This window comes from Lissotriton vulgaris, chromosome 5, assembly GCF_964263255.1.
Source record: "Lissotriton vulgaris chromosome 5, aLisVul1.2, whole genome shotgun sequence".
Classification (NCBI taxonomy): Eukaryota; Metazoa; Chordata; class Amphibia; order Caudata; family Salamandridae; genus Lissotriton; species Lissotriton vulgaris.
The window spans coordinates 1,568,715,237-1,568,739,720 of record NC_141693.1 but is presented as its reverse complement, the minus strand read 5'-3'; the positions used below and the strand labels follow the sequence as shown (position 1 = coordinate 1,568,739,720).

The 24,484-nt window shown below is 49.2% G+C and overlaps 1 protein-coding gene and 2 gene segments (V, D, J or C); all 3 read right to left on the bottom strand.

The window, feature by feature from the left end:
- Positions 1-24,484, bottom strand: part of LOC147716684 (Ig gamma chain C region-like) — a 520,390-nt gene that overhangs the window by 446,199 nt on the left and 49,707 nt on the right.
- The window catches only part of LOC147716685 (Ig mu chain C region membrane-bound form-like), a 43,919-nt gene that overhangs the window by 13,789 nt on the left and 5,646 nt on the right, over positions 1-24,484 (bottom strand). Inside the window, 4 exon segments of the C gene segment in view lie at positions 2,402-2,740; positions 4,230-4,559; positions 6,185-6,511; positions 7,252-7,557. Coding sequence covers positions 2,402-2,740; positions 4,230-4,559; positions 6,185-6,511; positions 7,252-7,557 — 1,302 coding nt within the window.
- LOC147716686 (uncharacterized) overlaps positions 1-24,484 on the bottom strand; it is a 241,853-nt gene that overhangs the window by 212,320 nt on the left and 5,049 nt on the right. The window lies entirely within an intron of this gene.

Genomic DNA, 24,484 nt, shown 5'->3' with positions numbered 1-24,484 from the left:
CTCATGACACCTATTATGGCTCAGGCCCAGAGGGGATTAAGGCTATTGTCCATCATTATGTTCCGAGCAGGCTGCTCCGGTCCTCAGACAAAAACCTGCTAATAGTACCGTGGTATAAGAAGGCCAAATGGGTAGAGCTTTCCCCACGGCTGCTGCTATACTGTGGAACTCCCTTCCGGAAGAGCTTTCAAGTCAGGTGTCCCATTTTTTTTTCCGTAAAGCCTTAAAGACCGGGCTTTTCTTATAGACGTTGGTATGAGAATGTCTCTTTTTGTGCACCCTCAGGTTCCACATATAGCACCTTGACGCCCATGGGCTAAGTTTGCGCTCTATAAATCCAATATTATTTATTCATTCATTTACCAATAGAGGTAGACCCAGGAATGAGTCAGAATGCTACGCTTTATTTCTCCTGGTATTTTCCTCTTTCTATGTGTGCTGCACTCTGCAACACATAGAAAGAGGAAAATGCATCAGGGGATTGCTTTTGTTGAGGAAGGTGTCTCTTTCTGCACAAAACAATCCTGCCTGCAACGCAGGCACCCTTGTTCCCTATCTCCTGTCCAGCTTGCAGGTGGTACAGAACTCTGCAGCGCGGGCAATTTTTGGTCTTGGCCGGAGATCCCATGCATCAGGGATCCTGAAATCGCTCCACTGGTTGCCCATTCGACAGCGTATTGTTTTTAAGACCCTTACAATCGCATTCAAGGCCCTGCATGGCAAGGGCGCTCAATACCTGAGGAACAGGATTGGCTTTCACCATCCAGCCAGGGCCCTTCGCTCAGCTTCACAGGCCTTGGCCAGAACACCGGCCATTAAAAGGGCCCGAACAGGAGGGCGCTCTTTTAAATATCTGGTGCCTAAGGCCTGGAATGCGTTGCCAGTGACACTAAGGAGGATCGACAATCTCTTATCATTCAGAAAAGAGCTTAAGACATGGCTGTTCAGCCAATAATTTCACCTGTGTCTTTCGTTTTGTGCCTGGACGGGTCTGTCAGCGCCGGGACACTCTGTCTGAGTAGCTGAGCGCTAAACAAATCCCCTAATAACATAACATAACATACCCTTGCACCATGATGCAAGGTTGCCTGCGTTGGCGCTAGGCAGCACATTGTGCCCCAGTGCTGGGAAAACAAGAATGTGCCGCATTATGTTAAATACAGCACATGCCTGCCTTTTCCCTGTCACAAGTGCAGCAGGTGGCTTACTGCGCAAAGTTACAGAATGAAAAATATGGCCAGAGTGTTTCATTGTTCTGACAAAATGTGCCTCTAATCTAAGTTTCCTTTTAGGCTATTTCAAATGAGAACTGGGAGGTCTGAGTGTTTTTCTGTTATCTGATTTGACGTTGCAAACCTCTTGACATCTAGCTTTACCGCATTACTTTGCTGTGGTTCCTAGATACAGGCTTTGCTGTGTGGGGGGACGTTCCTTCAGCGTCAACGCTGCAACAACTTGGAACTCTCTTCCGGTTGAAATTCGCCTGCTGGAGGACCTCACGGCTTTCCGGAAAGCCATAAAAACCTTTCTGTTTTAGTTAGCCCCCTCAAGTTTTCTGTTTAGTTCCTGTTATGTTATGTTCTACCTTGTCAATGCGCCAGGGCGCTCCTTAGCTGGAGTAGCTGTGCGCACAACAAATAACAATAACATAACATTACTGCCCACGAGTGGCAAGTCTGAAACGAGCAGCTAAAAACCCTGGGCATTTCCCAGTGGACTTCAGGATGTAAGATGAGCTGGCTGGAACACTGAATATGGGATACTCAGGCCTTGTCTCTTGACCAACCGCATTTCTGCAGTCCTGATCTTGTCAGGAAGTCTCCACACATATTTTGTTCTTTGGTTGTTATAAGTATCAGAATCAAACACTGGGGAACCATTTTTGTCTGTGTTTGGTGAAGATTCATGCGCGCTGAGCGAAAAGACACGTATCCTGCTTCTAGGCTACACAGAAATATGAAGTATATGAGACCTGACTGTGCGAGGCCAATGGAAATAAGGCAATGTCTGAGTTAGAGAAGGGGCCCATGCAGTCCCTGTGTGGCAGCAGAAGAAAGAGAGAAGCAGAAAGTGCAAGCAAACACAGTGAAAGAAGCTGAAAAATTCAGTGAAATCCTCGCAATAAATGCATGATCAAATAATATTAGATTGACGGACAGGGAGATTTGTAAAATTGTTTTTTATTGCTACATTTGAACATACAGTTTTTATTCCAACACAATATATACACAAACAAAGGAGATGCCATGCCTGCATTGTTACAGTCACATGAATCGACAGAGACCCCTAGCCCTTCTGGAATAGGGGATAGGGACGGGGGACACAAGAGGACAGAGCAATCAATAACAGCTACTGGTAGCATCAGACATTACAAGAGACACGTGGACGGAGGTGGGTTTACCGGAGGACTTGTCAATGCTTTTCTGGAGGACTTGAAGCGTCAGCGCCTCGTGGCCCACCACGCAGGTGTAGACTTTCCCCTTGCTCCAGTCATTCTTCGGGACCTTCAACTTGCTATATAAGAAGCACGAACTGCTTCCAGTCGCTCCCACTTCCTCCACCGGCTTGGTGTTCACATATTCCAGCTCCGAGTCTTGGGTGCCGCTGACCAGCCACTTTACGAAGACATCACAAGGATTATATCCTTCAACCAGGCAGGTCAAGGTGACTAACTCCCCCAAAGCAATTTCCTCTGATGTTGGAGGGTAGACGACCATCGTTGGTGGCTTGGGTGGGTGTTCTGTGTGTGGGAAGAATAGCACAGAATGCATGTGTTATGGGATAATAAATCGAAGAGATGTACTAAAAACATAGTATGCAATATGCATCAAAATCGGTCACCCACTAATAAATAATTCGAAATGTAGGCCACCTTGTTTCCATTAGTTTCCAATTAACCTCTGAATAAGGCAGCAATAATCTATATCTGATAAACAATTTACTCAATTTTGTTTTCTCCATAAATATATGGGATATTCAATGCTATGCAGTCTGCTTCAATAAAATGTACTGTGTTTGAAACAATAATGTAATCCATTTAAAAGATAAGTATAGGCACCCTGAAGAATAAACCCTGTCTAGCACACCAGGACACATTTCTGGTTGGCCTATTGGAATTCTGCCAGTCTATTCCATTCAAGCTCAGTAGATGCGGCCAGCATATGCCACGGGCATTTGTACAGAGAGTCTTGACTATTAGTCTTGCCCACACAATGATTTTCTGGCTGCCAGCTTTGATCAAGAGCCAAAGGCACTGTTGTGTTTCCACAGGAATATGCTGGATCAGCTTGTGATACTTTTGCTAGTTGGTAGCCTTTGAGCTTTTTGTGCAATAAGTCTCCAAACAATTGCAAAATTTCCACGAATACTGTATTGAGGAGTTTATTTTCAAGTGCATAATTACAACACACTTGTTCTAAAGATGCAGTTTGGAGGCCCGGTTCGACAAAATGCAAAGAAAAACTTTGAGGATGATGCTGAAAGATAGGGAGCCTGAGGTTTCACTTAAACTGGATCTATCTATCTATCTATCTATCTATCTATCTATCTATCTATCTATCTATCTATCTATCTATCTATCTATCTATCTATCTATCTATCTATCTATCTAGATCTATCTATCTATCTATCTATCTATCTATCTATCTATCTATCTAGATAGATAGATAGATAGATAGATAGATAGATAGATAGATAGATAGATAGATAGATAGATAGATAGATAGATAGATAGACGAAGACACACAGACAGACAGAGCGAGAGAGAGAGAGAGAGATGTACTATACTGTACAGCAAGCAGCACATCAGAGGAGTCCAAAAAGCAAAAGAAAACTGGACATAAACCTTTCTGGGGTAAGGATGTGTGTGTATGTGTGTGTGTGTGTGGGTGTGTGTGATCACAACACAGGTGACACGACTGATAAGACAGAACTGCTTACTAAGTAGAGTTTATCTGTAGCACTAGCAAGAGAGATAGGCTTGCTAATGGCGATAATCTTTACATGCTGGCAACGTGTCTTTGTAGTCATAGACAGATAGCAATGAATTGACAGGTCAGTGCAGACACAGAAAGGCGGATGAATCAGATGGAGTAATATATGTAGTTGCCACATCAATCGAGCAATTGACCTTGAAGATACTGTGGTAGTCACAGACATAGATGGATATGTAAGCAAGGAAGCTAGGTAGATATCTGTTCACTGATTTGAAGTATCTGATAGTATCTCACCATTCATCTTCTGGAGGTATTCACGTCTCGGTCCTGCGAGATCTTGATGTAGGACTTTGCATTCAAATTTGATGCCTGCAGCCCATTGGTCAGCGCACACTGTAGCAACACCCGTGGCTGAGAAGGTGCCGTCGTCCTGGAGGAACGGGCCCGTGACTAGAGTTTTCAGAACCTCCTTGGTGTCCACTCGGCTCCATGAGATGTTTAAGTTCTCCTGTGACGCCATGTTGGTGACAATGCATGTGAGCTTCGCTGACTTGCTCTCAAATATCTCCTGGAAGGTGGGGGGGACTGTGAGCACGGTAAGTGGTGCCGAGCCCACAGAGGAATCTGAAATACAATAGAATGGCACAGAAATACATAATTACCTTGAGTAGGAAATGTAATATGGAAAGTACTAAATTAAATATTAAAGTTAACTTGAGACCGAGAACTTTGGACTCATCTCATGTGCCCGCATACCATATGGCATCAGTTGATCATTCTGATTTGTTTGTGCCCCCACCGCCTGGTCTACTCATTCAACACACTAATACTGCAATGACCAATCATTCTTCTCAATTCTGAAGAGGAGATTCTTCTGGTTTTTGAAACTCCTTTACCCTTTAGAAACTCATTCTCTTTTTCATTGCTATGTATACCCCAAAGTGCATCAAACCCCTTGGCCATAGAGTCCATGACTCTGGTCCTCTCCAATGAGAAGCACTCATGTAAATCCCTCAGTGTCTGCCCATTGGCACAGACTCTGCGCCATTTTAGAAGCTTGTACCGCTGCCGTAGTCTAGAAGAGGAAAGCTGCCATAGAACTCAGTCTCAATAGTGATTTTTGCTAGAAGGCTTCCTGATTTTCTTTCGCACCTGCTCAATTTGAATCTCTCTGACTTGTTCACACTTTTCTGCAAAGTGCTGTCACAAGCACTTTTCATCTATTTTAATTGGGTGGGAGATATAGGAGATGCAGTTGAAGGTTAGATGGTGCTTCAGTCAACAGTGAGATTAACTACACGTTGCAAGAACACGCCCTGACAACAGTATACTCCACTAGAGGCTAAAGGCATGGAGCTCGGTGCTCCCAGAGGCGGGAGGCATATCTGTGAACTCCAAATCTTCTTTGATACCTGCCTCCTGCAGAGACCCATAGGCAGCAAACACAGCTCGAGAACCAGCATCCAGGCCATTGACGGTAACAATGTGTTGCAGCTTAACAATGACAAGAAGCTCACTCACTTAACTAAATCAATATATGTGATCAGCAATTGCTTGAACTGTCAAAGTGTAAATAAGGCCATGCTAATATATATATATTTACATAGATGTAACATTAACCTGTCTGCCTTTTTCCCCAGGGATTAGAAATTAAGTGAATTTGGTGATTCCCAATTATTAGGGTGCTTATTTTAAGATATTTATTTTGTTTTGCGTCTACTACAAGAGAGACCCTCTAACTAAACTGGGCAATTGATTGGACCAGCCATAGAACCTGTGACCTCTGCCCGCCTGTCCATCATCATCTGACAGCTCTGAGGCACTCATCAGAAGCTTCATTCATTCGCCTTTGTTCTGACACACCTTGCACCTTCTGCCTTGCTCCCCAGACACAGATAACCAGGCATTCCCTCTCAGGACCTGCCTCTTAGCTGGCAACCAAGCCATCCCACCCTCAGTGACCTATCTTGACAGCTCCCTCCTAGCTTGTTACTCCTTCTCAACACAGGCAACAGCTTCACCCTCTACAGGCTGCATCCATGTTGAGGTATTATTTCATACAAGTCAATCCATAGTTTGGCAGGAAGCCTAGCTCTGATGGGCAAAGCGCTGGAAACAAAAAACGACTTCGCGATATTTCTACATATACATGAAAACTGGTGGTGTGCATGTATGGTGTGTCCTCATAGTGTGCAATACTGTGATACATCATATTTGCGAATGGGATCATATTATAAACAGGAACATACCATCGCAGGACACGGACTTGCTGATGTTCTTGGTGCTCCAGAACTTGGAGGCTTCGTGGTCCACCACGCAGGAGTAGAGGCTATTCATGTTCCATTCTCCTGGGGTGACATCGAGCCAGCTAGTGACGTCAAAGTTACCCTCACTGTTGAGCACGGGCTGCTCTGTGTGGTCCCCTTTGGCGACATCCTTTCCGTTTTTCAGCCACCTGATGCTGATGGGCAGGGGGAAAAAGCCTCTACAGACACAAACAATAGTGGCATTGTAGTTGATTAGGTCTTCCTTGCTTGGGGGATGCAGGGTGACGGTGGGCTGAATGACCCTTTGAACTGCAAAAAAAGGGTAAGGTAGAGTCAGCAAGTCGTCAACACAATCAGCCATTCTCAAACATATCTATTAGGTTACCAATTTCTTTAACCCCAAAACTGATGTACCGCTGAGGAGAGTCCTGCATTTAGCATGTCTATCTAATCATCTGTTTTCACCTTCATCAGAATGTCCTTTGGTGTTTTAGCATATTTGGTTTTTCTAAGCCTTTTATTGTCATACCGAAATATTCTACCTGTTGGACTGTCCTATCTATCTCATGTCATGTGTTTTCTTTTGGTCTCAAAGAGCTTGTAATATGGTAGGACAGTCTGGAGCCTCTCAGAAAGGCTGCCAGACCTTACTGGTCCAAGAGCACTAGTGTATTTCCACAGTGCAGTCAGTATCTGCACTTCTGCAAAGGGCTGCCATATTTCGTTGATGCAGCTTGTAACTTACCAGCAATGGCATTGTACATGAATGAGACGGTGCCAATATCTACAGGCAATCAATCGAGGGAGAGGGTTTTGTAAGATTGGGATTCAGTACTTCATTCCCAGTACCGCATGATTCCTACAAACATGAGTTCTTGGTTGAACCCCATCATGAAGTGTCCTGAGAACTACCTGCCAGAATCAAGCCTAAACTGTCGGGGTAGAATCTCGGACCTGCTCAAAGGTCGACTTGTGATACCAGAAGCCATGCAGTTTAATCGAGAGATCAGAGCACCCCAAATACGCCCGTAAATGTGGACATGACGTACCTGGCATCTCCAGTTTTTTCGTAAGAGGTTGTCCCAGGGCAGAGTGTGTGACTTTGCAGTAGTAGGGATCCTTCTTTGTCCAGCTCTCTGACGTCACCTCCACCTTACTGCTCGAAGTGTAAAAGCTGTTGGTCATAACGGATGGGAAATTGGCAAGTCCGTTGGTGAAGCTGGAATTAGCCTTATCATTCCAGCTGAAGGTGGCTGAGTCGGGGAGGAAGTCTTTAGCCAAGCAGCCAATCACCACGCGGTCAGAGGATTCCCCGCAGCCAATAAGTGGGAATACGGATGGGGCTTTTTCCGAGGCTGAAGTGTGGAAGCAAAAGAGAAACAACAAAGTAACAAAATGGAAATATAAGGCATAGTCACAAGGATTAATGAAGAGGAAGAAATAGAATTAGCTTTGTATGTATTGGTAATGCCTACAATGGTACTTACGGTTCAACAGCGAAACCACTACAGAACCCGAGGATCACAGGTTTACCCAACAGAAGACACTTGTTATTAATGGTTAAATCATCTCCAAAACTGCTGAATACCTTGGTGAACCCCGTGCAAACCCATTCAGAAACAACCATTATACCAAGATGCATTTCTCTGGGTAAAATGCCAAAGAAACTAAAAAAAACAATGATGAAACCGGCATGAGACCATTTGGAGACAACGCGAAACCGAAGACAAGATCACAGGACACAATGATTAATGGAGCACAAGTCCTTATGGGTAGAATGATGATGCACTCAGAAGACATCTTCGGACCAATAATATGAACATCTTAACACCTAGATACAATGACCAATCGAAAGTCAGAAGCCACAGGTCATTGCAATGCAACCATTTCAAAACCCTTGCATGATCCAAGTAAACAGAAGGCTCTCTGTGACATTAGACCAGAAAGTAACTGGACACATAGTGCTGGAATTCATTGGTCAAACAAACGAGACTTGAACACAATGGTGGAGCCACCAGATAGCATCTATTATCCAATGGCTGAACCAAAGACAGTAGTATTTGATACAAACGCCAAGGCAAAAAATACTCCTGTGCAACCAATGCTTAAAGGATGTCATGACCAAACACATTACCTCCATTGGAGACCCCAGGAACAAACACTAATTTAATATAGGCCAGGAAAATGGCTTAGACACCAGAAATCCTCCGTGACCTAACTCAAGACGTACTTCATATCACAACACCCAGCAGAGAATACCCCAAATAACAAATCAATATGCTGTTATGAGACCTTGTGGCTACAATGGAAATGGACATACACCCTCAAATGTACATGAACACAGTGATTTCTGACTACATTAGGAAGCCAAGAAGTGAGTGTGGGAACAAATAGTTACACAAAAGCAAACTTGCGCAGACCTGGACTGGCCGCATGAAACTGCGGAAAATCACTTGTAGTCTGGAGAGTATTTGTCCGCTTTCAGTGGTATAAGGGCTGACAGTAGTTCTAAGGGGCAGCAAACAATCATTTTAGGCATAATTAACAGATCCGGAAGAATTTGAATACATCGTGGGTTTCTCTTTAGAGTTGCATGAAAAAACATGTTGCTTTTTATGCCAATTTTTAGGAAACGTGAACTGCAAAATAAACTGCTTGATCTTTTTCTGCATCGATTTTCGGAGGCCAGGAGTACCCATTTCTTCCCTTCGATCACCACATGAAGAGTGCTGGAGTGGACCGGTACTATTTAGGGCTGGTAATACAACGATTATCTGTTCATCTGAGATAATGTCAGTCCCAAGGGCAACCCCTCAGTACCAAATCCTGAAAATGCACAACCAACTGGTTACAGTAAACAGTCAGAACATGAACCCAAGTGCACACTGATTAAATAATCATATTTACAAGTCGACTTTGCTGTCTTCAAGTTCTGTAAATAACATGTTCTACTATTGTCCACTTCTCAATGTACTGATCTCAAAAGGCTAGGTTAGTTTTGCCAACTTTAGATTTGTGGCCTGCTTATCATAACAAATGTCGGTGGTCAGCAATTAACTCTGAGCGATGGGGCCAGCCTGCTGAAATGCACAACCTCAAGATACAATAGAATAGCCAGCATATCATTTTTGAATAACTGGGGCTTCTAATTAAATCTAAATGTGCTTTAGCTAGACTGGGTAGTTTCAGGAAGACCTTTCTAGTACAGTGGCAGTACCGATAGAACACCCACTTAACCCACTCTTTAGACCAAAAGAAAACCTGCTGAAGACCTCCGCTTGGACAGAGCCTGAAACACTGAAACCTGAAACGCCTTTATTTTCTGCCACAAGACTTGGTGTGATCTCTCCTGAAGCAGTGATACGTGTGTGTTTAATCTAATTGTATAATGCCAAATGATAGAATGTTTAAAGTAGCAAATATCCTTTCAAAGCTCAATGTTATTACATATCTTTGCAAAAAGACACTTTTTGACACTAGTATTCAGGCCTATTGTCCTAGAGATGTGAAGGCATGTTCGCAGGTTGCCGCTATCCAGTACTGACAGCCCATCGAAAGGTCATAATATCACAAGTAGTAAACTTACTCTTGTTTAATATAACATTATAACCAGTATGGTGAGGCCACTAAGGGTCGTTAAACGCCCTCTAGGAGTTACATGCTGAAGCTGTGAGAGGGCATATAGAGAGCTGCAAAGCCAAAGGCAGATTGGCTGATAGGGTATTTAACACTTCGCCTGCTGAGGGCAGGATGCTCTAGAGGCTAGGGAATGGAAGAGAAGACAGACACAGGAATGTTGAAGCACAGGACCTGTGCCAGCCACCGTCAGGCTTCTTCACGTCTGGCATTATCCTCCAGGTAATGAGTTTCAGAATCCCTAGCACAGAGCACACTTCCCCTAACTATGTTGCAAAAGGTTAGGACTGGTCCATGACCAATTAGTAGAATCCTGACAGACCAGAGACCTAAAAGGCTGGTATAGGTGAGTCGAGTCAAAGCTGAGCAGCAGGACGCGTTTGAGACTCTTCCCCAGCTCTGCTGGCTTCAGAGCCATCGCTATACCAGCCTTAATTCTGGGGGCCCAAAGACAGGGTCCCTGGAATTATATGATTCTGCGGCAAGAGTAGTACCCTGTTCACATGAATTTACCGCATATTGCCACACAATCCTTCGCTGATGTACGATTTGCAGAAGACCAAAAACGTGTTTCTGGTTCAATTGATTCAAACGTTACTACAAGGAAGCTCTGTGGGCAATTCTGATCAGCAACAGATTGCTAACGCCTAACTAAAGTGTTAAACTGACACAAATGAGGTGTAAATAGTTGTTAAAGTGCCAAAATTACGATATATTACTGCCATATAATTTGACATTTTTGGCTGCATAATTTTGTGGCGCTTCTGCATAATGTGTTGCTTCCTTGCCATATCAATAATTCCCTGTAGCCTTTCCCACTGGCCACTCCCCTTGGGCCTTATTTATGAAGGACTTGCGCTGCCGGTGAGTCACTTTTAACATGGGAAAAAGTGACGCACCGGCGACGCAAGTCCTTCATAAATAAGGCCCCTTGTATTTACAGATTTCCAAATAAAGAGGTCTCTGAAGCGCCGCCATTTCAGTTCAAAAACTTTTGGCCTTTTTCAGAATCGTCCGCACAAATTCCTCCTCAGTAAAATCCAAAACGCCCACCCCCAGATCATTTTGGCATTTTCACCTACAGCGCGCCCATATGGCATATTTATTGACTTTCTTCGCCCCCTCCCCGCCATTACATGTTTCCTCCTCTCACTGTGGAGTTTTCTCCCCCTATGGGTTCTTAGCCAACCATGGTTCTTCGTGTGTCAATGTACAGGTTACACAGAGCAGCCTATGACACCACACGAGCAGTGTCCAGGCCACATACTAGACCCGGGTATGCAATATAGCTCCTTGGCGACAGGCTCTGGGCTCTGTATTCCCGTAACTGACCGCAGGTGCTATTATGCATTGCAGGATGGGAGCTTGTAGCTCCTCGCTATACATCCACAGAGTGTGCTATACGTTGTAGTAGCCCCCGTCTCCCGGATGGACTATCAAGGCATGAAGCCCTGGGCTACACACCGTGTACACTGGACCCCGAGCAGTGCCGTATTGTACAGTGCCACAGTCCTGAATCTAGTCACACTGTACACCCCTTACCCTGAGCTGTGCCATATAGTTCTGCAACGGCTCCTATAGCTCCAGAGCGCTCATGCGGCATATCCCTAGACCTGGGCTGCAATATGTATAATATTATGTAGGTCTATGGATTCAGGCTCAATAGACGGCTACCATACCTCAGGCAGGCCATATAGTGCAGTGTTCATGCCTATAGCTCCAGCCTTCTCGAGCTGTATAGCCTCACACTGGGTCACAGGAATGTGCTGTGCATGGCAGCACCAGGTTCTGTGAATCATGCCTCAGGTTCTAGATAGCTAATAGCTATACCGCACGCCAAGCTGGGGTATATATTCGACGTACAAGAACTTGGCAACAGCTGTGCATCATTGCCCGGAAAGCCCATTCTGTTCTCTGTATCCCAAAAGCAAAGCCTATAGTACCCGGCTGGCGCTGTAGGTGCATGTGGCGGCTCCTGGGATGTGCTGTATGTTGCAGTATTTCGCCCACTCCTCCAGAGTCGGCTATGCTATATGTTACAGTATGTAACTAAGTCTGAGCGGAGATTGTGGAGTTCTGCCATGCGGAACTCCTTGAATTGCAATAAAACTCCACCACACTACGCAGAGCTCCGTAAGCAGCGGAGTGTGTTGGATAAATGCTATTCGCTGTGATTTTCCGTGCCAGGTGCTTGTCTGCACTGTGCAATCATCGCGAATGGCACCATGCACAGTGCAAGCGGGCTCTGCTTCCTTTCTGCCGCTCAAATGGATTTTTTTTACTAGAGCGGCAGCTTTCTCAACGCGAACGGACAGTTTCTCAACGTGAGCGGGCGCGAACATATGCGACCACTTGCAATGAGAAATCTGACCACCTGCGTTGAGAAATCTTGCAGGGAGGTTGATTTTCCACGCTCGCCAACTTGATGTTTACGATTGTGAACGAGGGAAAATCTCACCGGGAGGTGGATTTTCCCTGCTTGGGCTTGCCAACGTGACATTGAAGAACGTGAAAGGGGGGGGAGGGGGGGGGGGGGGGGGGGGAGGGGACTCTGTTCCGCGACTTTTTCTGAAATCTGCAAGCTCTGCGTAACGCGGCGTGTGGAAATTTCCGCAAACGCTGCGAGCGGAGCGCGGAGTTCACCGCCCAGACTTAAATTCGACACACCTCCAGGATCGGCTGTTCTATATGTTACAGTATTTAACCCACACTTCCAGAGTCAGGCTGTGTTATATGTTACAGTATATAACCCTCACCTCCAGGTCCGGGCTGTGTTATATGCCACAGTATTTAAACCGCACCTCCAGAGTCGCGCTGGACTGCATGTGGCTTGAAAGCCCATAGCACAGGGCTCGAGCTGCGCACCTATGTCCCGGAACGGCTTGTGCTATAGATTTCAGTGCTTGACCCTACCGCAGTGACAGGTTGGGCTGCATATTCCAATAGCAGACCACGGGCTGTGCTATATACCCTGGTGTCAATGCACCTCGTCCCTTGATGTTTTTCTCTGTACCAAGCCCTGGGCAGTGCAGTATATACCAAAATATTACAGCCTGTGGTCCAAGGTCGAGCATCACTGCCCCCTCGGGATCAAACAGCACTGGTAGAGGCCTAGGGCCTACATCCATATGTCTGATCCGGAGTGTGCTACGTAGCCCAGAAATGTCCTACATATCCCCGGGGGCACCCCGCTATACAAACCTGACCTGGGCTGCCCTTTATTTAAGGTTCAGCATCACAGGTCAAAGATCCAAGCTGAGCATCCCTTTATCAGACAGTGCGCTGCTCCATGTATAGCAGGCTCAACGCGCACCCCGTGAGCGAACACTGTTCACCACCCCGGACCCATAAGGGCTGTGATCAGAGCACTGCCCTGGGATCAGGTTATATACATTGCTATACTGAACCCTTCGGGCTGTTCGGTGTGCTGCAATAGCAGAGCCCTGCCTCTGAGGCCAGGCTGTACATCACTATAATGGGATGTGCACAGCACTATTACAGTCATGTCTCTGGAAACCGACTATACATCGCTATACTGAACCCTCGAGGTGCTGTGTTCTGCAGTATCAGAGCCCTGCCTCTGGGAGCAGACTGGGCATCGCTATACTGGACTGTCCAGAACAGTATCATGTGCTGCCTTATTAAAGCCCTATCTCAATGATTAAGCTATGCATCCCCATACTGGGCATGTATGGGCTTGGGTTTGTACTACAGGATCAGAGACCTACTCCCGGGCCAGGCTATGTAGATCACCGTACCATGTCCTCGGGTGCTGTGTTGTGTGCTGAAGTATCAGAGCCTCCTGGGGATGTATCAAGCTATACATTGCTGTAGTGAACCCTCAGGGGCTGTGCTGCATGGTCAGAGCCCTCTCTTTGGGGTTCATGTTCTGCATCGCTATAGTGAACCCTCGGGGGATGTACTCTGCGCGTCAGCATCAGAGAGGCCCTTCCCCCGGGATCACGCTATACATTGCTATAGCGGACCCCAGGAGCTGCGCTGTGTGTTGGGGAGGGGGCCCAGCAATACATCGCTACACTGGACCCCCATGGAGTGTGTGCTGCATGATTAGAGCCCTGTCTTTGGCATCAAGCTATACATCGCCATACTGGACACTCGGGGGCTGTGATGTGCGTTGCAGCACCAGAGCCCTGTCTGGGGGGGGGCAGCCTCTACTGGCCCCCAGTACATCGCTATACTGGACCCCAGGGGCTGCACGGCATGCTGCAGCACAAGAGCCCTAGCTGAGGGAATACAGCTATACAGCGCTATGCGGCACCCCGGAGTGCTGTACTGAGCGCGGCAGTACCAGACCCCTATCTCGTGCTACGTGCTGCCCTGCTGCAGCGCCGAGCTGTAAATCAGGGGCGGCCTTAGGCATGTGCAAGCTGTGCACCTGCACAGGGCCACCAAACCCCAGGGGCCACCACACCAATATATATCCTTAATATAATAATCCTCTGAGGATGGATACATATTTGCGTGGTGGCCCCTGGCAGGGATTTGGCGGCCTCCGGCTCTCTTCCACTTCCAAACACCTTCCTGAGCTCCGGGGGGCTCCGCCCCACCCGAACCCCCTCTTACGGGGCCCCCTACCTACAGTCCTTGCCCAGGGCCACCATGAGCCTAGAGCCGCCCCTGTGTAAATATCCATACCGACCAGTCTGTACTATAATGCTGTGCTACCTAGCCCCATAGCTCGGGCTGTACGTTGTAACGCAGCACACTGGCCCCTGCCAGGCCTGCAGTGCTGCGGTTCCGAGCTGTACACGCGAACACGACCCAGTCTGTGCTGTGTATATATAGCACTATCTAGCTTCCTAGCTCCAGACTGTATTTTCGTATACCACCCACCAGCAGTGCTATGGATTAGTGTACATGGGCAGACCCCGGGATGTCTTTAAGCTGTGCATTCACCCTTACATCAGATTATGAGCTGCGCTATATACTGCAGAACCTAACTGCACAGCTCTATGCTGTATACCCTATGAGGTACCCGGCTTGTACTAGGTACTGCAACGCGTACTCTGGAGTTCTGGGCTTTACATTCACCCCTATATGGTATGTATTACAGTAACTGCTCCAACAGCTCCACAGCTGAACATCCCTGCACTAGACCCGGGCTGTGCTCTACCTATCCCCGGAGCACCGGGGTGTGCACTCCTGCACCGGACCCGAGGTGCGCTGTATCTGTCCGTGAGGCACCGGGCTGTACACTCGTGCACCGGACCCGAGCTGTGCTGTATCTGTCCCTGGAGCACGGGGCTATATAACCCTGTATGGTGGAGCGCGAGCTGTGCGCTCCCTGTGCGCTCCCTATCCCCGGGGTGCTGGGCTGTACACACCTGTACTAGACCACGGCTTGTGCGCTCCCTATCCCAAGGGCACTAGTCTGTACACCCCTATACTGGACCGAGCTGTGCTGGTTATGTCCCTGGAGCTCCGGGCTGTATAACCCTGTAGTGGACCCTGAGCTCTGCTGTACTTTTTCCCGGATGCTCAGGCTGCACACCCCTGTACCCCGGAGCTGTGCTCTACCTATCCCCGGAGCACCGGGCTGTGCCCCCATGTACCCCGGACCTTGACCTGTGCTCTACCTATCCCCAGAGCACTGGGCTGTACACGCCTGTACCCCGGACCCCAATCTGTGACCTATCCCCGGAGCACTGGGCTGTGCACCGTTGTACCCCGGACCTTGAACTGTGCTCTACACGGGACTGTACACCCTTGTACCCCAAGCTGTGGTCTACCCAGCCCCAGAACAACAGGCTGTCCACCCCTGTACCCTGGACCCCGAGCTGCGCTCTATATATCCTCGGAGAACAGAGCTGTACTTCCTGCACTGGAACTCGAGCTGTTCTCTACCAATCCCCAGAGCCCCGGACTGTGCACCCCTGTACCCCAGACCCGAGCTGTCCCCTACCTATCCCCAGGGCACTGGACTGTGCACCCCTGTACCCCGGACCCCGAGTTGTGCCCTACCTAACCCCAGAGCACCGGACTGTGCAGCCCTGTACCCCAGACCCCGAGCTGTGCTCTACCTATCCCCAGAGCACCGGACTGTGCACCCCTGTACCCCAGACCCGAGCTGTGCCCTACCTATCCCCAGAGCACTGGACTGTACACCCCTGTACCCCAGACCCGAGCTGTCCCCTACCTAACCCCAGAGCACCGGACTGTACACCCCTGTACCACGGACCCCGAGCTGTGCCCTACCTAACCCCAGAGCACCGGACTGTGCAGCCCTGTACCCCAGACCCCGAGCTGTCCCCTACCTAACACCAGAGCACCGGACTGTACACCCCTGTACCACGGACCCCGAGCTGTGCCCTACCTATCCCCAGAGCACCGGACTGTGCACCCCTGTACCCCAGACCCGAGCTGTCCCCTACCTAACCCCAGAGCACCGGACTGTACACCCCTGTACCACGGACCCCGAGCTGTGCCCTACCTATCCCCAGAGCACCGGACTGTGCACCCCTGTACCCCAGACCCGAGCTGTCCCCTACCTAACCCCAGAGCACCGGACTGTGCAGCCCTGTACCCCAGACCCCGAGCTGTCCCCTACCTAACCCCAGAGCACTGGACTGTACACCCCTGTACCCCGGATCCCTAGCTGTGCTCTACCTATCCCCAGAGCACCGGACTGTGCACCCCTGTACCCCAGACCCCGAGCTGTGCCCTACCTATCCCCACAGCACCGGACTATGCACCCCTGTACCCCGAGCTGTGGTCTACCCAGCCCCAGAACAACAGGCTGTCCACCCCTGTACCCTGGACCCCGAGCTGTGCCCTACCTATCCCCAGAGCACATAGCTGTACCTCCCTGCACTGGAACCCGAGCTGTGCTCGACCTGGCTCCAGAGCACCGGGCTGTCGACCCCTGTACCCCGGATCCCGAGCTGTGCTCTACCTATCCCCAGAGCACCGGACTGTGCACCCCTGTACCCCAGACCCGAGCTGTGCCCTACCTATAAGCCAGAGCACCGGACTGTGCAGCCCTTTACCCCAGACCCCGAGCTGTGCTCTACCTATCCCCAGAGCACCGGACTGTGCACCCCTGTACCCCAGACCCGAGCTGTCCCCTACCTAACCCCAGAGCACCGGACTGTGCAGCCCTGTACCCCAGACCCCGAGCTGTCCCCTACCTAACCCCAGAGCACTGGACTGTACACCCCTGTACCCCGGATCCCGAGCTGTGCCCTACCTATCCCCAGAGCACCGGACTGTGCACCCCTGTACCCCAGACCCGAGCTGTGCTCTACCTATCCCCAGAGCACCGGACTGTGCACCCCTGTACCCCAGACCCCGAGCTGTGCCCTACCTAACCCCAGAGCCCTGGACTGTACACCCCTGTACCCCGGATCCCGAGCTGTGCTCTACCTATCCCCAGAGCACCGGACTGTGCACCCCTGTACCCCAGACCCGAGCTGTGCCCTACCTATAAGCCAGAGCACCGGACTGTGCAGCCCTTTACCCCAGACCCCGAGCTGTGCTCTACCTATCCCCAGAGCACCGGACTGTGCACCCCTGTACCCCAGACCCCGACCTGTGCCCTACCTATCCACAGAGCACTGGACTGTACACCCCTGTACCCCGAACCCCGAGCTGTGCCCTACCGATCCCCAGAGCACCGGACTGTGCACCCCTGTACCCCAGACCCGAGCTGTCCCCTACCTAACCCCAGAGCACCGGACTGTGCAGCCCTGTACCCCAGACCCCGAGCTGTCCCCTACCAACCCCAGAGCACTGGACTGTACACCCCTGTACCCCGGATCCCGAGCTGTGCCCTACCTATCCCCAGAGCACCGGACTGTGCACCCCTGTACCCCAGACCCGAGCTGTGCTCTACCTATCCCCAGAGCACCGGACTGTGCACCCCTGTACCCCAGACCCCGAGCTGTGCCCTACCTAACCCCAGAGCACTGGACTGTACACCCCTGTACCCCGGATCCCGAGCTGTGCTCTACCTATCCCCAGAGCACCGGACTGTGCACCCCTGTACCCCAGACCCGAGCTGTCCCCTACCTAACCCCAGAGCACCGGACTGTGCAGCCCTGTACCCCAGACCCCGAGCTGTCCCCTACCTAACCCCAGAGCACTGGACTGTACACCCCTGTACCCCGGATCCCGAGCTGTGCTCTACCTATCCCCAGAGCACCGGACTGTGCACCCCTGTACCCCATACCCCGAGCTGTGCCCTACCTAACCCCAGAGCACTGGACTGTACACCCCTGTACCCCGGATCCCGAGCTGTGCTCTACCTATCCCCAGAGCACCGGACTGTACACCCCTGTACCCCAGACCCGAGCTGTCCCCTACCTAACCCCAGAGCACCGGACTGTGCAGCCCTGTACCCCAGACCCCGAGCTGTGCTCTACCTATCCCCAGAGCACCGGACTGTGCACCCCTGTACCCCAGACCCGAGCTGACCCCTACCTAACACCAGAGCACCGGACTGTGCAGCCCTGTACCCCAGACCCGAGCTGTCCCCTACCTAACCCCAGAGCACCGGACTGTACACCCCTGTACCAGGGACCCCGAGCTGTGCCCTACCTAACCCCAGAGCACTGGACTGTACACCCCTGTACCCCGGATCCCGAGCTGTGCTCTACCTATCCCCAGAGCACCGGGCTGTGCACCCCTGTACCACGGACCCCGAGCTGTGCCCTACCTATCCCCAGAGCACCGGCCTGTACACCCCTGTACCACGGACCCCGAGCTGTGCCCTACCTATCCCCAGAGCACCGGCCTGTACACCCCTGTACCCCAGACCCCGAGCTGTGCCCTACCTATCCCCAGAGCACCGGACTATGCACCCCTGTACCCCAGACCCCGAGCTGTGCCCTACCTAACCCCAGAGCACTGGACTGTACACCCCTGTACCCCAGACCCGAGCTGTCCCCTACCTAACCCCAGAGCACCGGACTGTGCACCCCTGTACCCCAGACCCCGAGCTGTGCCCTACCTATCCCCAGAGCACCGGACTATGCACCCCTGTACCCCGAGCTGTGGTCTACCCAGCCCCAGAACAACAGGCTGTCCACCCCTGTACCCTGGACCCCGAGCTGCGCTCTATCTATCCCCAGAGCACAGAGCTGTACCTCCCTGCACTGGAACCCGAGCTGTGCTCGACCTGGCTCCAGAGCACCGGGCTGTCGACCCCTGTACCCCGGATCCCAAGATGTGCTCTACCTATCCCCAGAGCACCGGACTGTGCACCCCTGTACCCCAGACCCCGAGCTGTGCCCTACCTAACCCCAGAGCACTGGACTTCCCACCCCTGTACCCCGGACCCCGAGATGTGCCCTACCTATCCCCAGAGCACCGGTCTGTGCACCCTTGTACCCTGGACCCCGAGCTGTGCTCTACTTATTCCCAGAGCACCGGACTGTGCACCCCTGCACCCTGGACCACGAGCTATGATCTACCTATCCGTAGAGCACTGGGCTGTGCACTCCTGTACCCCGGACCATGAGCTATGATCTACCTATCCCTGGAGCACTGGGCTGTGCACTCCTGTTCCCTGGACCTCAAGCTGTGCTCTACACCGGACTGTACACCCCTGTATCCTGAGTTGTGCTCTACCTATCCCCGGATCACTAGGCTGCACACCCCTGTACCCTGAGCTCTGCTCTCCCTATACTGGAGCATTGCGCTGTACACCCCTTTACCCCAGACCCCAAGCTGTTCTCTACCAATCCCCAGAGCCCCGGACTGTGCACCCCTGTACCCTGGACCCCGAGCTGTTCTCTACCTATCCCCGGAGCACCGGACTGTCCACCCCTGTACCCCGGACCCCGAGCTGTGCTCTACCTATCCCCAGAGCACCGGACTGTACACTCCTGTACCCTGCACCCCGAGCTGTGCTCAAACTACCCCCACAGCACTAGGATGCACACCCCTGTACCCTGAGCTGTGCTCTACCTATACCGGAACATCGAGCTGTTCATCCCTGTACTGGATCCTGAGCCTGTGGTCTACCTATTCCCAGAACACCGGGCTGCAGGCCCCTGTACCCCAGACCCGGGCTCTCCGGGACTCCGTACCGGACCCTAAGCTGAGCACTACACCGTCTGTACACCCCTGTTCCCCAAGCTGTGCACTACCTACCTATCCCCGGAGCACCGGGCTGTTCTATGTCTGTACCCTGGACCCCGAGCTGTTCCCTACACCAGACTGTGCACCCCTGTACCCTGGACCCCAAGCTGTGCTCTACCTATACCCGGAGCACTAGGCTGCACACCCCTGCACCCTGAGCCGTGCTCCACCTATACCAGAACATCGAGCTGTTCATCCCTGTACTGGATCCTGAGCTGTGGTCTACCTATTCACAGAGCACCGGGCTGCAGATCCCTGTACCCTAGAACTGGGCTGTCCGGGCCCCCGTACCGGATCCTAAGCTGAGCACTACGCCGTCTGAACACCTCTGTTCCCCAAGCTGTGCTCTAACTACCTATCCCCGAAGCATCGGGCTGTTCTATCCCTGTCCGGGCTGTTCTATCCCTGTACTTTAGGCCACAAGTTGTGCTCTACCTATCCCTAGAGCACTAGTCTGTACACCCCTGTACCCCAGACCCCGAGCTGTGCTCTACACCGGGCTGTAGACCCTTGTACCCCAAGCTGTGGTCTACCTAGCCCCAGAGCACACCAGGCTGTCCACCCCTATACCCGGACCCCAAGCTGTGCTCTACCTATCCCCGCAGCACTAGGATGCACGCCCCTGTACCCTGAGCTGTGCTCTACCTGTACCGGAGCATTGAGCTGTACATCCCTGTATTGGATCCTGAGCTTTAGTCTACCTATCCCAGAGTACCGGACTGCAGACCCCTGTACCCCAGACCGTCCTGGGTCCCATACTGGACCCTAATCTGAGCACTACACCATCTGTACACCCCTGTTCCCCAAGCTGTGCCCTACATACCTATCCCAGGAGCACAGGGCTGTTCTATCCCTGTACTTTAGGCCACAAGTTGTGCTCTACCTATCCCTAGAGCACTAGTCTGTACACCCCAGGCCCCGAGCTGTGATCTACCTGTCCCCGTAGCACCCCACTGTAACTCCCTGCATCGGACCCCGAGCTGTGCTCTACATCATGCTGTATAACCCTGTACCCTAAGCTGTGCTATTTCTGTCCCCGGAGCACCGGGCTGTGCACCCCTGTATCCTGGCCTGAGCTGATCTCTAACTATCCCTGGATCATTAGACAGTACACCCCTGTACCCCGGACCCTGAGCTGTGCTCTACAATAGGCTGTACACCCTTGTACCCCAAGCTGTGCTCTACCTGTTCCAAGAGCACTGGGCTGTACACCCCTGTACCCTGGACCCCAATAAGTGACCTACCTATCCCCGGAGCACTGGGCTGTACACCACTGTACCCCGGACCTCGAGCTGTGCTCTACCTATACCCAGAGAACCGGACTGTGCACCCCTGTGCCGTGGACCCCGAGCTGTGCTGTACCCATCCCCGGAGCACCGGACTGTCCACCCCTGTACCCTGGACCCCGAGCTGTTCCCTACACCGGACTGTGCACCCCTGTACCCTGGACCCCAAGCTGTGCTCTACCTATACCCGCGGCACTAGGCTGCACACCCCTGTACCCTGAGCTGTGCTCTACCTACACCGGAACATCGAGCTGTACCTCCCTATACTGGATCCTGAGCTGTGCTCTACCTATCCACAGAGAACCGGACTGTACAATCCTGTACCCTAAACCCCGAGCTGTGATCTACCTGCCCCCGTAGCACCCCACTGTAACTCCCTGCATCGGACCCCGAGCTGTGCTCTACATCATGCTGTACAACCCTGTACCCCAAGCTGTGCTATTTCTATCCCCGGAGCACCGGGCTGTGCACCCCTGTATCCTGGCCTGAGCTGTGCTCTAACTATCCCTAGAGCACTAGACAGTACACCCCTGTACCCGGACCCTGAGCTGTGCTCTACCTCTCCCCATGTCACCGGACTGTGCACCCCTCTACTCCGGACCTTGAGCTATGCTCTACAATGGGCTGTACACCCTTGTACCCCAAGTTGTGCTCTACCTATTCCCAGAGCACCAGGTTGTCCACAGTCTACCCCTGTACCCCGGACCCCAAGCTGTGATCTACCTATCCCCGGAGCACTGGGCTGTGCACCCCTGTAGCCCGGATCCAAGCTGTGCTCTACCTATCCCCAGAGACACAAGCCAGTGCATTTTTTCCTGTAGAGAACCCTGTCTGTGCTGTATAATGTGATATCTATACCAATTGGCATTGGCTATACATTTATTCTATATAGGTTCCCAGGCTGTGCTGAATATTGCATGATTAAAAGCCATAATTTCACTGAAGCATGCGCTGTTCTCCATATTGCAAAATCTAATCCTATAGTTGTAATGTGTACATGCATATACCGGACCCCAAACTCAGCTATATATTATAACATCCATCCCTGTTGCTCTAGGATTCATGTCCTGACCTATATAAAATCCCAGACTGTGCCATATAATGCACAATCTATTTCCACAGTTCCGGGTTTTACATGCCTCTGCTGGACCAGAACTGTACCATATATTTTATGCTATAATCCTACATTTCCAGGCTGTGCATCCTTAAACCAGACCCGGGCCATGTATTCATTGAGATATCTAATCTTATAGAACCAAGGTGTGCATCGATATATCAGCACTGGGCCGAGTTATATATTGTAACATTTAAACTCATAACTTCATACTGTGACATCTATATGGGATCGAAAGCTGTTCTGTATAATGCAGTGTCTAATCACAAAGCTATAGGCTGTACATATCTACACTGAATATCAAGCTGTTCTATATATTTCAATTCTTCAACATAACAGTCTAAACCCAGGCTTTAAACCTACGGAATGTGAAAGTAAATATATGCACATGAGATTTGCATTAAAGCATACCCTTCTAACTATTACAAAGAATACAAGGCGTCCTAACATGCAATGTTCATGCATCGATATAGAATGCATTTAATGTACAAGTATTCTTTCAAGAAGCCACTATCACTGTACAAAGCTAAGAAAATTACAATTCTACATTATTCTCGAAAATGCTAATCAAAATGTTGGTATCTTGATAATTATTAGTTTATTTCATTCACAAGATAATACTTGCATACTAACTAAGTGGAATATAATTTCTCATTATTTCATAAATAATGCAAAATGATAAATATTGCAAGAGTTGTGAAGGTATAGGTTTGGAATGCACAAATAAATCAAGTATATCCCGGTCATTATAGATTGTTGAGTTAAGACACTGTTTCAAATGCACACAAAAAGGCCTGCAATGCCTTGTGCAATCCAGTAGGTTGTTAAATATCAAAAAGTAATTATATGGCACAACCTTAATCACTAAACTGTCATGAAATACATGCCAAAATGTATCAATATTAAGTTACTATAAAATACTACAAAACACCTGTAAATAATATGATGATTTAAATAAGCTACAGAATTATAACACAAATGGCACGGCAGACAATTGATAATAAATCATATCTAAAATTAAAATTAATTCCAGTGTATCAACCATTATTTACTTAATGGATCAATTCTTGAACAATTAATTAAATATGTACCATTTATCTTAAAATGAATCATTGTCAGGTGAAATAATCTATTCTACGCGAGAACACTCATAATAAAGTCAGTCATACAACACTGCATTTTAAAATACTATCATACAGTATTGCATTTTAAAATAAAATGAACGTGAAATAGTTTATATTTTGTAATAAGGCATTAAAAAGGAAACATCAATATACACGAATATGAAATATTTCATATTTTAAAGGAACCAAATAAAAATCCAATATTTAATTTTAAATTGCTTAATTGAAAGCTTAGTTGAATATTATGTTACGTTCAGTTAATAATTGGGAGCATCAGTTAATGAAAATGTGATTTTAAATTGTATGTAGAAATCAAAATATAATAAGGTACTGCACTAGAACATAATCAATTTCTAATGTACTATTATCTTTTAAGAAGTGGCATTGTTTTTTGTGGTCCTATATAAGCTCATATAAAATGTGTACAATATAATTTATCAGCATATGATGACGCTATTTGCCTAATAAATATTTTCGGGGTAAATTTAATGTCTCTCTCTAACCCTCTCTCCATAATATATATATATATATATATATATATATATATATATATATATATATATATATATATATATATATATATATATATATATATATATATATATATATATATATATATATATATATATACAAGAAAGAAGGAGAGGACTTTTTGTGCACACACACACACTCACACACATATATATCTTCCATTTACACTTAAAATTAATAATTTGACCACTACATAAAATTACAAACTTGATGATATTTAATGCTACACTATCCCGTTAGTTACAAAAAATAATCAACCTTCTCAAACTCTGTACCTAATTACTTCTACATTTGTTTCCCCCTTAGAGCAAAGAAAGGGCTATGAAGCAAATTCTGTAGACTTTTTGTATGAATGTCTAGTTGTATTTAATATTTTTAGCACACAGTTAAGAAAAGGGGCTTCTGTTAAACTTTATAGAAATGGAAACTACTGAGACATAAAATGTCCATGCACTGTGGTATGAAATCACACTTCTGACAAATAAGGTGA